General features: G+C 36.2%; 1 protein-coding gene across 1 annotated transcript in view; it reads left to right on the top strand.

Annotated features, from left to right (window-relative positions):
• The window catches only part of CSMD3 (CUB and Sushi multiple domains 3), a gene marked incomplete at its 5' end in the record, with an annotated part of 538,890 nt that overhangs the window by 492,049 nt on the left and 31,189 nt on the right, over nt 1-15,652 (top strand). Inside the window, 4 exons of the mRNA XM_039386640.1 lie at nt 1,210-1,392; nt 4,463-4,639; nt 8,093-8,272; nt 11,793-11,966. Coding sequence (XP_039242574.1) covers nt 1,210-1,392; nt 4,463-4,639; nt 8,093-8,272; nt 11,793-11,966 — 714 coding nt within the window. The remainder of the gene's footprint in view (nt 1-1,209; nt 1,393-4,462; nt 4,640-8,092; nt 8,273-11,792; nt 11,967-15,652) is intronic.

Genomic DNA, 15,652 nt, shown 5'->3' with positions numbered 1-15,652 from the left:
AACTGTCTTAAGAATCTTTATAAAGATAAAGCAGAAGTACATATTAAAGGATTCAAACAACTGACCTACTGTTCAAATAGTGTGTTACCTAGAGCTTCCCAAAAATTATCACCATAACTAAAGATTTAGATATACAATCTTTTTGATATTTTTCTTCTTCTCCTCCTTTTCCTTTTCCTTTTCCTTTTCCTTTTCCTTTTCCTTTTCCTTTTCCTTTTCCTCTTTTCCTTTCCCTTTCCCTTCCCCTTTCCCTTCCCCTTCCCCTTTCCCTTTCCCTTTCCCTTTCCCTTCCCCTTTCCCTTCCCCTTTCCCTTCCCCTTTCCCTTCCCCTTTCCCTTTCCCTTCCCCTTCCCTTTCCCCTTCCCCTTCCCCCTCCCCTTCTCCCCCTTCTCCTTCTCCTTCTTCTCCTTCTCCTTCTCCTTCTCCTTCTCCTTCTCCTTCTCCTTCTCCTTCTCCTTCTCCTTCTCCTTCTCCTTCTCCTTCTCCTTCTCCTTCTTCTCCTTCTCCTTCTCCTTCTCCTTCTCCTTCTCCTTCTCCTTCTTCATTACCATGTTGATTATGCTAAGATCTATATGTACAACAGATAGTTGAAAACATTAATACTCTATCTTGGAATTTGCTTAAAATTTTCTACGTAAGGGAGACTATCTAAGGCAGTTTTGAAGGGATTTTTCAACATTTCTGTAAATCAGGGAAATGCTTCAGGTTTAGTATGCGTAAGATTGTTGACTAGAACTTTCATTCAATTGTAAAACTATTTCAACTCTAATCATTCCACCATAAAACTGTATTAAAAAAGTATAAAAAGTATTTTTTGAACACTAGTTATACGGAAAAAAGAAAATTGTCTTTACAATCGGGACCTTGGTTTTCCTCAGAATTCCCTATTATAAATGAAAAAATGACCAAAATTTTGTGGTTGTCTTTTTTTTTCCCTATTCTTATTTGATTATGTTATCAGAAGTTTAGTATTAAGGGAATTTGAGATAATTATAATTCTTTTTCTGTACTTATATAAAATAAGTACAAAGAAATTAGTGGAGAATCAAGTAATTTTGTAATTACAGGGACTCATTCTCACTGATACATATGGAGGTTTTTTCTAAAATATAAACATAAATTTATTTCTAAATACATAGAAACCTACATTTTAAATCCAGTATCATAACAACATTTCATATTATTCAATCTTTGTACTCTAAAATCTAGGTGATACAGCTGGTTCTTGTGGTGATCCAGGTATCCCAGGTCATGGGTCTAGAGAAGAAAACAATTTTAAAATTAAAAGCACAATACATTTCAGCTGTGATATTGGATATATCCTCCATGGCTCAGAAGAAAGAACGTGTCTGGCAAATGGAAGTTGGACAGGAAGACAACCAGAGTGCAAAGGTAAATCAAAGAAGATCCATTCTAAAGAAAATTCATTCTATTTTTAAACTGTATTTTTATTAGTGTTAACCAGAAAACCAATTTTACATTGCCAGCTTTGTGTTGTGAATGGTGTCATGTTAAAAGAAGCAAAAAAAAAAGAATTTTCTGTCCAACCTGTGTTAATTTATTTTTTTGTCTATCAATGTTCTCCCCACCAGGAGATCAAAGCCTTCTAATGTCCGAAACAGTCTGTTAGCATCTCACCTAATGAGACTCTTCACTTAACAGATTCACTGAGACTGACAGGATATTTGATACCTTTTGATATAAGGACTCCATTTAACAGCGATAGAAGAACCCCTCAGCAGGTTTCTCCTAAGGGTTATTTTGCCATCGATGAAATTGTCAGCACCTAAAAATGTACTCATTCTAACAGTTCACGAAATAACATGTTTAATAATACAAATTTGTGACAATTTATGGGGTTCTTTGTGTCTGGAATAGGGTCTAACTGCAAAACACACTTAAACTATGTAATAGTAATAATAAAGCCAAGCATAGGCACAGACGTTAAAGGAAAAGCAACTTAAAAAGATGTAAAACAACTTACAAAGAATAAGTAAAGCAGAAAACTTAAGCACATGCCCTAAAGCAAAAGCAACTTACAAATAAGTAAGACAACTTACAAAGAATAAGTAAAGCAAAAAAACTTAAATATGCATTATAAAGCAAAAGCAACTTACAACAAAGTAATAAGTAGAAATTTTAAAGTACTATGGAGCAAAGGCAAAATTGGTAAATATGTATTAAGTGATCGCTCACCACGAGGCGTCTTAAGAAGGTGGAGCAAGAAAAAGGTATCTCGTCAGTTCCCTCTACAGAGTTGATGGAACTTCTCCTCCACTTTTGCTTGGGTACAATCTCTTTTTATACTTTTTTTCTTTAGGCAGTTTGAGTGGCTATAGTCAATAAACTAATTTTGGGGTGATAGATGGATGAAATAGGCCCAAGGGTCTACTTCCTGTGTTCCCAGCATCCAGGATGTTCACCAGGAAAAGGCCTTTCTTCATTTTAATCCTTTTATCAGTTTCTGGGAATGTCTCCCCAGGTGTCGGGGTTTTCCCAGAAACCATCAGGAGATTGTTTTCTCCTTTTGTGTGGCCTTTCTATCACCTTACAAATGTTATGCAGTTGATTTTGGACTTAATTTTTTTCAAATAAATTGTTAAACTGTAGCAGTGGCTTGGCATCAGGTGACAAATTTGAAACCAGTTCTTGGCACCCATGAAATTTCATGTTTTCTAGTTTTGAGAAAAAAAAAATTAGATTAACCTCTAGAACTCAATTTTTTGCTGAAGTATTTTTGCACGTAAAAATCTCACCATAACCTGACCTTTAATCACAACCATTATACACCTGAATTTCAGACAAAAGAGCTCAGTTTTAGGAAAATATCAGTGTCAGGATTTTGTTAGATACATCTATGTATAAATAATTGGCTTAAAATTTCAATTACTGGTACTGTTGACATTATTATTTTTCAATAGAAAACAAAATGCAGAAACAAATTTATTTGTAAAAAATAATTTGGAAATTTAAAGGAAGAAGAATTACCATAAAAGAAAACTCCAACAAGATATTTATGGGGAATAATTTATTACCTAAATTTTCTTGCTTCAAAATAGGAGATAATTCCCAACAGATTATTTTGCAAATAAAAGCTTCCTGAAAAGCATAAAACAATTTGAGAACCTGTGCTCTTATTTTCCACTTTATCACTGTTGACTTTGTTACCTCTATGAAAGTGTCATGACATTTTAAAAACTTATTTCAAAGGCTGATTTTGTTATGTCCTTTCTGCTGAACAATTGCTGTCCTGACACTGTATAAATAAATAAGTAAATAAATATAAATATATATATATTTCATATATATATATATATTTATGTTGGTATCTGAAGGAATATGTTTAGTCCAACTGAATCAACTGCTATTTTTCTTTGATCTCATCTATTAACTAGCTCTTTTACATTTCAAGATGCTTTTGGTGATTTTTTTTTTCTTGAAATGAGAAATATAGTTCACAGATATATTGAGATATGGGTGATGCATGAACAGGTATATAGTTCTAATTTAGATCATATAGTTTAGATGTATGTATATGTAATCACATAAGAAAGATACATTCAAATTCCCAAGTCGAGTGTTGAAGAACTGGAAAACATCAGGGTTCCACCTGCCTATGAAATAATATTTGACAACATCCTGTGCTTTGAAATAGGAAAAATATTTTGGTGATGCTAGAAATGCACACATACTATAGATAAGAATTAAATCTACAATGATAATTGTCATTGTCATGGCTAGGCTTCACGAACGAAGATTTGGGAAGGCACTACCCACGCTTGTTGCAAGCACGTTGGTGGCTAAAAAGGCCAATATGAGATAGGCATGTCCAGTTGCAAAAGGCACAGCAGAAAGACTCCTTAGATGGTGTATTCTGCAAGGCACGATTCTTTCTGCGCTGTCTTTTCTCCTCAAGAGTGATCCAGCGTGCTTCCTCAAAAGCATCAGCAGTGTTATAGATGGTGTGTCTCCAGACCTTCTGGATGGAGGCCAGAGTAGACCAGTTATGTTGATCAATATGGCCAAGGCTGAGATGTTGTTTCAGGGAGTCCTTGTATCTTCTCTTTGGGGCTCCTCTCTTGTGGCAGCCGGTGGAAATTTCACCATAAAGCAAGATCTTAGGGAGGCGGTGGTCCTTCATCCTTGAGACGCAGATCAGGTATTTTCTTATAATTGGGAGTTCGTTTTTGCAGCTAAATTAGCTTTTCACTGATGCAGATTATAAAGCTAAATTTCTACGTTATGTTTCCCTACATACAAAAGGGTAAAAACTACTACTTTGTGCATACAACTATTTACTGTACAATGTGCCTTATCAGCAGGTGGTAAAACATACATTTTTCAGGACAACAGTGTGGATTTCCACCATAACACTGCTGGCAGCAGGATTATTCTTAGATATTCCTATTTCAAAAATCACCTTTACCGCATTTTGAAAAATATTTAACATTTTCCTTTATAGCTGTGCAGTGTGGTAATCCAGGAACAACTGCTAATGGAAAAGTACTTCGTATCGATGGCACTACATTCTCTAATTCAGTAATTTATTCATGTGTGGAAGGATACATACTTTCTGGATCATCTGTAAGACAGTGCACTGCCAATGGAACATGGTCTGGATCCTTGCCAAACTGCACAAGTAAGACATATTTCTAATGAATAGTCTCTGATTTTCCTCTCCTCTGAAAGACAATAAAGTAGAATATAGAAGCTGCATACCAATAAATTAAGTTTTCAGCTTTTTCTTGCACTATTTCCTGCATAATTTTGTACATTAAATACTTCAAAAAATATAATGCTATGCAAATGTGAAGATTATGTTTTTTTAAAGGCAGACACAATATAGTAAAATATATAAACTGTAACTGCTGTCACAGTTCAAGCAATTGCACGGTTACATGATCTACCTACTTGAATTCTTTCCTAGTACGTATATTTTAAATCTTGTTTATGTTTTGTGATACATCATATTCAGACATTTTTATTTTAATTGCTTTACTTCATCTTGAAAACTTATAATATTCTGGTCTTTCAGAGGGTGGAAAATAAAAACCTTGTCATAAACACCTGAGAATTATTTTCTAGTGACTCCAAGGTCAAAACTGTTGTCCTGCTTTCACATGTCATCTTCTGTTTGGCCTCTTCATTAACCTTAAACTTGCTTTGGCTACTCAACTAACAGAAGCTATTTCAGCATCTCTCACATTCATAATAAGCATTTTGCAACACTTTATTTTCAAGCCCATCTGTTCCTGCTTTATTACATGTCCTAGTTCATCTTTTAGTAACAATTTTGAAAATTTTACATTTATGTGACTCATGAGACTGCCTATCATTTTGAGGAAACTATCCTCATCAGAGGTATAGCAAACTGTTGTTTAAATTTTGAACATACTTACAGCAACCCAAATAGAGCCCAAAATTTAGATGATAAAACTTATGTTATTTTTAAATCAGTCTTTATTGGTAAACATGTGAACAGCTATTTTTGCAGTCATCAAACGAATCAGATTAATTGTACTGAGGATAAAGATGTTTTGTGATGTCAACTGCATCTATGTTTTTTCGTTTATTTTAGAATGGCATGCCAAAACAGTCTTCTCAAAACACACTGCTCAGGTAGAAACATGAGATTTTTTCTTAAAACCAAGAAAAATATCTTAATAGAAGAAGTATCCTAATAAAACAAGGGGAAGGAGATTCAGGATATGCCAATTTTGTATAGTCCAGATGTTATCCAAATTTACAGCCAGTCCATACTTATTACAGCTGCTTCTTGCATATCATTCAAAATGCTAGGTTTTAGAGCTAACATCCTATACCCTTTAGGTGCTGGGAGCCCTGGGCAGTGTACCATCGAATAAGACTGTCCCATGTGCAACATGTCGTGCAGACCTATAGCAAAGATTCTCCCCTTTCAACTCTGCAATTTGTTATAGGATTTTCTTAGGAAGAAATAACAATATCATTTCTACAGTCAAACAGAAACAATGTTCTCATGAGAGCTTCTTATTGCACTGCTAAATAAAAAGCAAGGACAGCAGTCAGCAAGGTGGAATCGTGGATTGGGGGCTGCCTGCAGCAACTCTGCTGCCGTGAGCTGTCTGAGGTTGTGTCCTGGCCCAGAGATCTGTGTGGCTCAGGTCTGAAGGCCACGCTGGATGTGCAGCACAGGGCAGCACAGGCGTGGGGCTCCCCAGCTTAAATGTAGTGGTTCACTGACTCGTCAATGTGCAGTGGTCTTCTGGTCAGGATCACTACAACAGTTTAAGCTCTTTTTTGCCTACCATAGTGACCTGAGTGGTGGTGATCCAACTGAAATGAAACAAAGATTAGAGAAAAAAAGGAAAAATGCATAAGCTTTATGTTTTAATTCAGTCAAAACAATAGTATACTTGGAAAAATATTGAGGATGATTTTAGCAAAATTTGAACATTAAGGATAATAAATGGAATATGTTAAATAGAGAAAGGTAGAATATACAGAATATTTGAATATGCTTATGATTCTGTCTTTTCCAGATTTATATTATTTGAAAAGTGACCATGAAAAATCTATGACTTTTTAGTTTTTAAAAAAATTAAAATTACTGTGTTCCTAGGTAAACTAAATTAGGCTGATCTCGATTTTCCTTTATCAGTGCACTAGCCACCTTTAGACTAACCTAGATAACCCTGTAATATGTTTTCTAGTGTCTTCTGTGTCCGCAGACAGTGATTACATGTGACATCTTAAGATTTATGATATATGCCACATAATTAGTATCTGATCGCTCAAACTGTGATAAACTGTAGAGCAAGGTATATATACCATATGTACCTTGGATTCTCAAGTCCTCAGTTATTAGGTCAAGGGACCTGGCCAGAATACATCACGAATATGTAGTCATGGATTTTTGTGATTTTGGAAAGCAGGATACGGAGAGGGTGCCATTCACATCCATCGTGCTTTAGCATTGACTTAAAAGTAGACATGATATGCTTTCTGCCCAGGAAACTGCCTCCCATGGTTTTCCAGGAGCAATAGCAAAGCTCTAGGGGCATTGTCAAGTTTACTATAAAATAAAAAAATAAACCGAAAAACACATGGAATACTATATTTTGTATAAACTAGATTTCCCCCTCTCCCCCCCCTTTTTTTTTCCTGAAAACAACCACTTTTTATTAGAGTTCAGTATTTGGACAACACTCTCAGGTACATGGTGTGATTCTTTGGGATGGTCCTGTGCAGGGCCAGGAGTTGGACTCGATGATCCTGATTGGTCCCTTCCAACTCAGCATATTTTGTGATTCTGTGATTGTCACTAGTATTCTCAAGATTTCTTACTCTGAAAACAGAAGTTGATAGATCCAGTTGACTGGATCTGAAAGAACCTTATCTGTTTTAACACTATTTTCAGATTACAACGGTATAAAACTCTTTATTAACTCCTTGGGAATATTTTATTTCATTAGGAGATTATGTCCTAACACTAAAAGTCACAAGAGGTTTTACAACCACTCCTACTCATTAAAGTACCATAGACCTAGTTTTTACGTAAACCACAGTCCAACGTTTGGGGGTTGGCTGAATATTTTCATCTGTTTATGTACATAGCAACCATGTGAGCATTTCTAAAGTTTTTGCAGACATATATCTTAATTTTTCCAGGTTGTATTTTCTTTCAGAATGTATCCATGGAAAAGTAAGCTAAATAATAGATATCTGCTTTTTTTGTAATGAAACTGATCTGATAGGAAAGTTTTAGGCTATAAAAGGGTGGCACTGTCATATGGATAATTTCTTGCCTTTTTTTTTCATTTTATAATCTTGAAATTTTGTCAATGAAAATTGTACAGTCCTTTACTTCTACTGTTAAACAAAAATGTTTATGTTCTCCAAATATAATTGTTATACAGCTCTACATAAATTTGGCAGCTAATTAAGATGACATATGTCTTTATCTTCTCTTGTTGGAGATAAGATTTTTGATACCTTTTTCTTCTCCTTCTTTTTGCCAATAAATGCCTAGTTTTGTCCTGTGTTTTTCCCCTCACATATAGATAAATCTCATTTAGATTTTCAAATATGTTACTCAACTATTTACTTGCAGTTATCAGTTGTGGAGATCCAGGAGTCCCAGCCAATGGCATGAGATATGGTGATGATTATGTTGTTGGACAAAATGTTACTTATATGTGCCAACCTGGTTATACAATGGAAGCAAATAGCTCCTTAATTCGCACTTGTACTAGCAATGGCACGTGGAGTGGAGTAATCCCAACATGCAAAGGTACAACACTTATTTTGCTTGTCAGCTATTTCTTCTATTACATTTACATACACTGTTGATTGTAAATTGTTAATTTATTGTATATTTCCAGAGAAATCGAAACTTACTGTAAAACACTTTATTATTTTGTCGCTAAACTTAATTATCCAATATGAAATGATGGTTTATAAAGTTAGCATGTCATATAAAAATAACCATTTATATATCCCTGCATTTACAAAAACACTCAAACGTGTGAAAGACACCTTTGGGAAAGGTCTGCGCATATACAGAACTTTGTCAAAGGCAAATTGTTCTGAGTTACCCTGTCTGTAATACTAAGATTTTCCTTTGATCCCTCCTGTATTAGATGGGCACTTTCAAGACTCATCATGCTACAAAAAGACTAAATTCTTCTAGCAAATTTCACAATAAAGATTTTTCTGCTTCATCTTAGTTTCTCTACTGTGAAAACTGAAAGGATTAATTTCAAGATAATCTTTTTCTCTCTTCTAATTGCATACCTGATTTTTGTTTTGGTTTTTTTTTGCTTATTTGTTTCTTTGCTTGTTTGTTTGTTTTGTTTTGTTTAATGCTTGTTGAAATTTAAACAGCAAAAATTCTGAATATTGCTGAAAGACAAACTTATCTGTCTCATCAAAAATACTTTCTCTGAGAAACTCACTTGCTAAACCCTAAAGTAACTTCTCTCTACAGTAATTTTTCTCACTCTTCCTGTTAGTACACCTGTAGAGAAGCAGCATTAGCATTTTGGTGTTTTCTTTCTGGGTTCACACTAAGCATGTCTGATCTCTATTCTTTCAAAACTTAGTTAAGTTTGTGTCTGTTTTGTTCTTATCTATCTTCCTTCTGTTTCATTTTCAGGAAGCACAGTAACATAGCTGTTCAGCAGTTCTCACTTTCCTCCCCTGAATTCATTCATCAAAATAAATTAATTTCAAGGCTTCACCCCATTTGCAATTACTTTTTTCCTGCTGAGTGCAATTCCCCCAATATCTTACCAAGTACAGTTTAATGCTAATTCACCTTTGATAATATCAATTTTTAAAGTTATTTTCCTGACACATTCTTGAGGACATCAAACTTTGAGACACTTTTTTTTCTATTCGCACTGTGCTCTTAACCTGCCTCAGTTTCAATTCATATTTATTTTAAGAACAGAAGAACAGCTATAGTGGTACTATTGACCAAGATCCTGTCTGTCTCTAAGAGTGGCTGTAAATGAACAGCTAGATCATGACAGAAAAAGTATTTAAGATATAGTCTCCCATCCTCAAATTCTTAAGGCCTACAGGGCACCTAAGTGGGAGCAGAAGATCTAAGGATGATTTGATTCAAACAGAACCATACAAAGAAATAGTTGTACTGCCAGTTTTAACTTTGAATTTTTGAGTCTTTCTGGTTTTGCCTCATACATATTTAAGGCTTGTATAAATACTAAATAATAACCATATAAAGAATCTCTAGTGTTCTAAGAATTTCGTTCTTCTTGTGTGAGTACACTAGATAAGTTAATAGCGTAATCAAAAGTAATATATTCTACGCAGTAGGGTGTTTGAAATGTATAACAGTTAGTTCTTACTGTCAGAATGAAGTGCCAGGGTCCTTTGGTACCATTTAGTTAAAATAATTGGAAAATGAACTGGGCAGAAATTGGATGTATAATTGTCTCTGTGCCATTGAAAGAGAAGATATAAATAATTCTCTGCTATGCCTAGTTGGAAAAGGATGCATGTTCATCTGCAACTGAATATTCAAATATTCAAGTATTGTCTTTTTTGCAGACTTGCATTTGTAATATACTTGTAGTTCTTAAACTGAGAAACATTGCTGTACATATTTATGCCTGACTCTGACCAAAATAGAGAGGCATTCTGGCTTGTTGCTGGGTGTTGTTTTGTTTTGCTTTTCTCACCACAAAATTCTGGTGTTGCACCTATTTTCGTGCTACTTCTTCTCTCCCCTTTCCCAATTATTCACTGGTATTCCCTCCTTTATTAATCACCTCAGAAGTTAAAACTATATAAGACCCCTATAAAGGAACAGTTCATGAAGCTCTTGGACAATGAGGACAGAATTCTGCTTCTTGGAGTACTTATTTTGATGTACATTTATTAAAACATCATAAAAATGAGGAAAAAGCTATCATGTCCTTTTCTGGGACAAAATCAAGGCCTCAAAATTTAGATTCATTTTGCTGGTTGGCAAAGGGTTATTTGGTAACAGTACTACTTTCATCCAGCATTCTCAAACAGCTATGAATGGTGCTGCAGAGTACCTTTATGGTTCATATAGCTGAGATTCTCTCACTGAAGAGTATGATAGGAATGGCAAAATGGTGCATGGTGAACTGTCTGCAGATCACATTCACATACACAATGCTCCTAAACTAGTGCCTCTAACTTCTTTTGAGCTCGCAAGCTGACAGCTGTCTAAACATAAGTTTAAAGGATATGGGTGCAGCATTTAACTTCCTCCCTCCGTTTTTAATCACCACATCTTCTCATTTACTCCACTAAATTAAATCATATTAGTTTTATTTGCTTTCTTTCTCTTTTGCCAGCACAGTTTCTCCAAACTTCCTCTGTTTTACCACTATTGTCTATCTGATTAATTCTAGTAACTCCGTCTAAATTTTGCCTTTTCTCTTTTTGCTTCAGAGTTTCTTTAATTTAGTTTCATTAATACTTTTTTCCTTTCAGCTTTTATTAACTGTTGTCTTTTATTACACCATTATCCAGTGAATGTCACTTCTATCTTCATCACAAGTTATATCTCTTTATTTCTACTGTCCTGCTGTTTTTCAGTCCTCTTCCATACAACTGAGTAGATGTATCTGTTTTTTCCTGGGAGACCTGGAAATTAGAATCTATACTGAAATACTTCTTGTTGGCCACCTTAGAGGTAGCAACACTAACAGTTTCAAGGGATTACAAATCCTTACATTTCCTCCCTCTAGCTAGAAGCTAGATGCTTTTTGATGAGGTGCTACTCACAAAGCAATTACTATCTAAACTGTGGTAATTAGAAACAGGCTTTCAAGTAATATTTTGGAAAAGTTGTCCTAGAGTTTTATTTCTGAACATTAATACCTAGCAAATGCCTAAAATGGTTAACAGGAAGATAATATTTAATTATTACTACACTAATGAAAGATAGTTGTAATATATGTTGTCTTAAAAGACAAACAAAATAATTTTGTAGTATACTACCAGACATATCTTAAATATTGTACACGTCATAATTTCCATACTGATTTTTAGGTAGTCTTCCTATTTGATTTGATGCAGCATCTTGGTTTGTTTAAGACACTTCATCAATCATCCACTGTCTCCTAAATGGAGGAAACCAGAAGTACTAACTTCAGGAAATGTGGCAAGAATACAGTGAGGAAGATAACATGTCCTGACTGTATTGTCCTCTAAAAAAGGTGAAATTAGCCCATATGGTTCTTCTAGTAATTGTGTACACCAGGGATATTTACAGCAGCTGGGCCTAATTATATTGAATATTATTGCAGCTGTTACCTGCCCAACTCCTCCGCAGATCTCTAATGGAAGGTTGGAAGGAACAAACTTGGACTGGGGATTTAGCATTAGCTATGTCTGTTCTCCAGGATATGAACTCTCTTTTCCTGCTGTTTTGACTTGTGTTGGGAATGGAACATGGAGTGGTGAAGTACCTCAGTGTTTACGTAAGTATTTGCTTTATAGTCCTGTATTTTGCTATTCAACTACAGTGGGTTTTTTTAAATTTTCTTTTTTTTTTTTTTCCTCAGTCCCTTCTCACCCCTCCATCCTGCAGTGGCTCAATTAATTTTAAACCTGGGACAAGTACAATCCTTCCAAAAATTCCTAAAATTCCTACAGTTTTCCAAAATTATAATGTAAATAATAGATTGAGGAAGTTGTAGGAATATATGTGTGTACATGTAGGAGTTGTCAGACAAAAACAAACACAAAAAATGTTATTGGCAATGCATACAACATGATCTAAGGCAAACCAAGATTAAGAGGTGCTGTCTTGTTTTCAGATCCAATACATATAGAATAGAATAACTTTCATTATAACTTCTTTTGTTTCCTCATTACTCATCCTAAACTTTCTGTGATATCACAGAGAAATTTTTCTGCCTGTAATGTTGACTAGGCCCCAGGGTGATTCTGTGGGAATTGTCTATTTTTTCCCCACACTAAATTAAGTTACATATTTTATGCAGTAAATTTTGTTAATCTGAAAGTTATAACATTGATGGATTTTTGTATTGCTACAAATTTCATTACAGAAGCAAATTCCACTCATTATTTAAGAAATCTTTTAAAAGTAATTGTAATATTCAGTTGATTGCACTGAAGAAGGAGGTACTGTAGTTATTTGTAGAATAGCTATACTACCCTGTAATGGTATTGAGAAAGGAGTCTAACTGGAAGAGGATCATATCATATTCTTGGCTTTACATTTTCTGCAGTTTAATTCAAACTTGCCAAGTAGCTGAGCTTGCCAGGTAGCTTGCTACATGTTGCAAAATGCCCTTCTCTATTATTTTACTATTTTTTGCATTTTTAATCTCTCCCTTTCAAAAATGTTCTCTATTTTGGCTATATCCTACTACTGTAAAAGCATATCATATAGATCATCTTTTCTTTTTCTTTTTTTCCCAATTACATTCCTATATCATTGACAACAGTTTCTTAGTGCTGCTGAAACTCTATATGCCAGAGGTGGAACATGATGAAAGGCTTTGTTTTTTGTAAGAAAAAAACCCCAACATTTGTTGCTTAAGTTCTATATGTGGAGCTCCTTTAGAGTCCACTGTATTATGAACAACAAAGACCATGAAAAATCATTTTCATCATTTGTTCTTGATTGAAATATGGTATTCTTTATTCATTTTTTGATACCACAAGCTGTTTGTCATTTTTGAAGTTGGAATACTCAATGCTGCAATATACTCTGAAATAGTAGGCTCCACCTTTAAACGTTTTAATAGGTATATTTGCCACAGAATGCAGCTGCCTGGGACTTAAAGACTGTTTCATGCAGAGACTACATTAACTGAATGTTGTTGATGTGCAATGGTTACCATTGGCTTGCAAGAGAAAACAATTGGCAGCCAGTACTTGTCAAAGAGCTTAAGCTAGCTGCCATCTGGCAGAAATGAGAGGGAGCTGGTGAAAGTCATTCTCAATGAGCAATCTTTAAGCAGTTCTTGACATCAGAAATTTAGTTCCCAGCTTGGTTCCATAGAGCCTATAGCTCAAGAGATGCAAGGTCTAGTTATAACATGGATTAATTATCCAGAGCGGAATATAGTCATGTCCCTGGTTGAGTATTTGTCATCTATGACCCTGTAAATTTGTTTGCTTAATTACTCATGCAGTAATTTCAGTAAAGGACTGCTGGTTTTATAAGCTTAGCAATAGATGGCAAAAATGTAGGCCTATGCCAGAAAAGTCCTAACTATAGATATAACTTAGAATCATAGAACTATCATGGAATCATATAATATAATGCATTGGAAGGGACCCACAAAGATCATCAAAGTCCAAGTCCTGAATCACACCATGTACCTGAGAGCGTTGTCTGAATGTTTCTCGAATTCTGTCAGTTTTGGTACCATGACCATTTCCCTGAGGAGCCTGTTGACCCTGAGATTAGCTCAGTTGGTTAGAGCATAGTGGTAATAACGCCAAGGTCATGGGTTCAGTCCCTGTACAGGACTAAATTAATTTAAGAGTTGGACTCATTGATCCTTGTGGGTCCCTTCCAACTCAGAATATTCTGTGAAGTCTGTGAAGTTCCAGTGCCCGAAAACCCTCTGGGTGAAGAACCTTGATATATGACCTAAACCTCCCCAACACATCTTCATGCCATTCCCTCATCATCCTTGAGTCCTGTCACTGTCTCACCAGAGCGAAGAGATCAGTGCCTGCCCTTCCACTTCTCCTCGGAAGAGGCTTTAGACCATGATGTGATCTTGCCACAGTCTCTTCTCCTTTAGGCTGAACAGACCAAGTGACCTTGGCCACTCTTTGTGTGGCTTCCCTTCAGGGCCCTTCACCATCTTCCTGGCCCTCTTTTGAGCACTCTCAAATAGATTAATATCCTTCTTATATTGTGAAGCCCAAAACTGCACACAGTACTCAAGGTGAGGCCACACCAGTGCAGAGTAGAGTTGGACAATCACCTCCTTTGACCGGCTGGTGCCCCCCAGGACACAATTGGCCCTTCTGTCTCCAGGGCTCTGCTGAATTTTATTCAACTTGCTGTCAACCAGGACTCCCAGGTCCCTTTCTGCACTGCTGCTTTCCAACAGCAGTCCCCCAATCTGGATATACATCCAGGGTTGTCCTGTAGTATTCACAGTTAACATCTGGCAAGTTGAAGTCCGCATAAGGACAAGAGCAGTTGATTTAGTTCATTAAAGAATAATTTGTCAGTGTTGACATCCTGGCTGTGTGTAGACTCCCATGACAACATCTACTTTATGCGTATTCCTTAATCCAAAGGCTCTTAACATTCCATAATTTCCAGGTTTTGGCCAGGACAGGGTTAATTTTTTGCAGTAGCTGGGAGGAGGTGTGGCTAAGGCCCAGATGTTTTTCTATACCGCCTGAGGAGAAAGGGACTTGCTTTGGAGGAGAAGGGCAGGGCTTTTGGTCATGAAAACTGCTGTGGGTTGGGTTAGGCTCCAAGGTGAACATTTTGCATATAAATCACCCCTCCCTTTTGTACACTTTTGTTATTAATATTATTGCTGTTACTGTTTGTTTTCTCATTGCTGTTTCTAGTAAATTGTTCTTATCTCAACCCGTGATCTTTGCCTTTTATGCCTCCAACTCCTAATTCTATCCCCCTACAGCAGGAAGGGAAAACGGGGTTGGGGGGTTGGCAGGGAGCAAAAGAGAGTGGCAGGATGGTTTAGGAGAGTCTTTGTGAGGGCATTTAATTGGAGTGTACCATTCCTAAACCATGACACATAATCAACTGCAAGCTCCACAACCCCTCCGCCCCCCAGTCTCCCACCTCACCTGCCTTGCCTATCCCTCCTGAAGAGTGTGTAAGCCTCCATCCTGGCACACTAGTCACAGCACTCATCCCACTAGGTTTTGGTTATGCCAAGGATGTCATATTTCTTGGGACTGAGTCAAGGCTTCTAGCTCCTCTTGCTTGTTCCTCATGCTGCATATGTTGCATGTAGGAACATTACAAATATTGTTCATTGCATCCAGTGCCTCATGAAGCAGACTGAAGGATCTCACTAGCATGCGCTTCCTCAGACTTTGGTATGTCATCCCATTGCTGGTGTGTCATCCCAGGTGAGCCTGGTTTTTTTCCCTTTCACTCTTCCAGTGTAGTTTAAAGCTCTATTGGTCAGCC

Source organism: Pipra filicauda, unplaced genomic scaffold (assembly GCF_003945595.2).
Source record: "Pipra filicauda isolate LSUMZ 115617 unplaced genomic scaffold, ASM394559v2 scaffold497_size843975_pilon, whole genome shotgun sequence".
Taxonomy (NCBI): domain Eukaryota; kingdom Metazoa; phylum Chordata; class Aves; order Passeriformes; family Pipridae; genus Pipra; species Pipra filicauda.
This window is presented reverse-complemented; position numbering and strand designations above follow the sequence as displayed.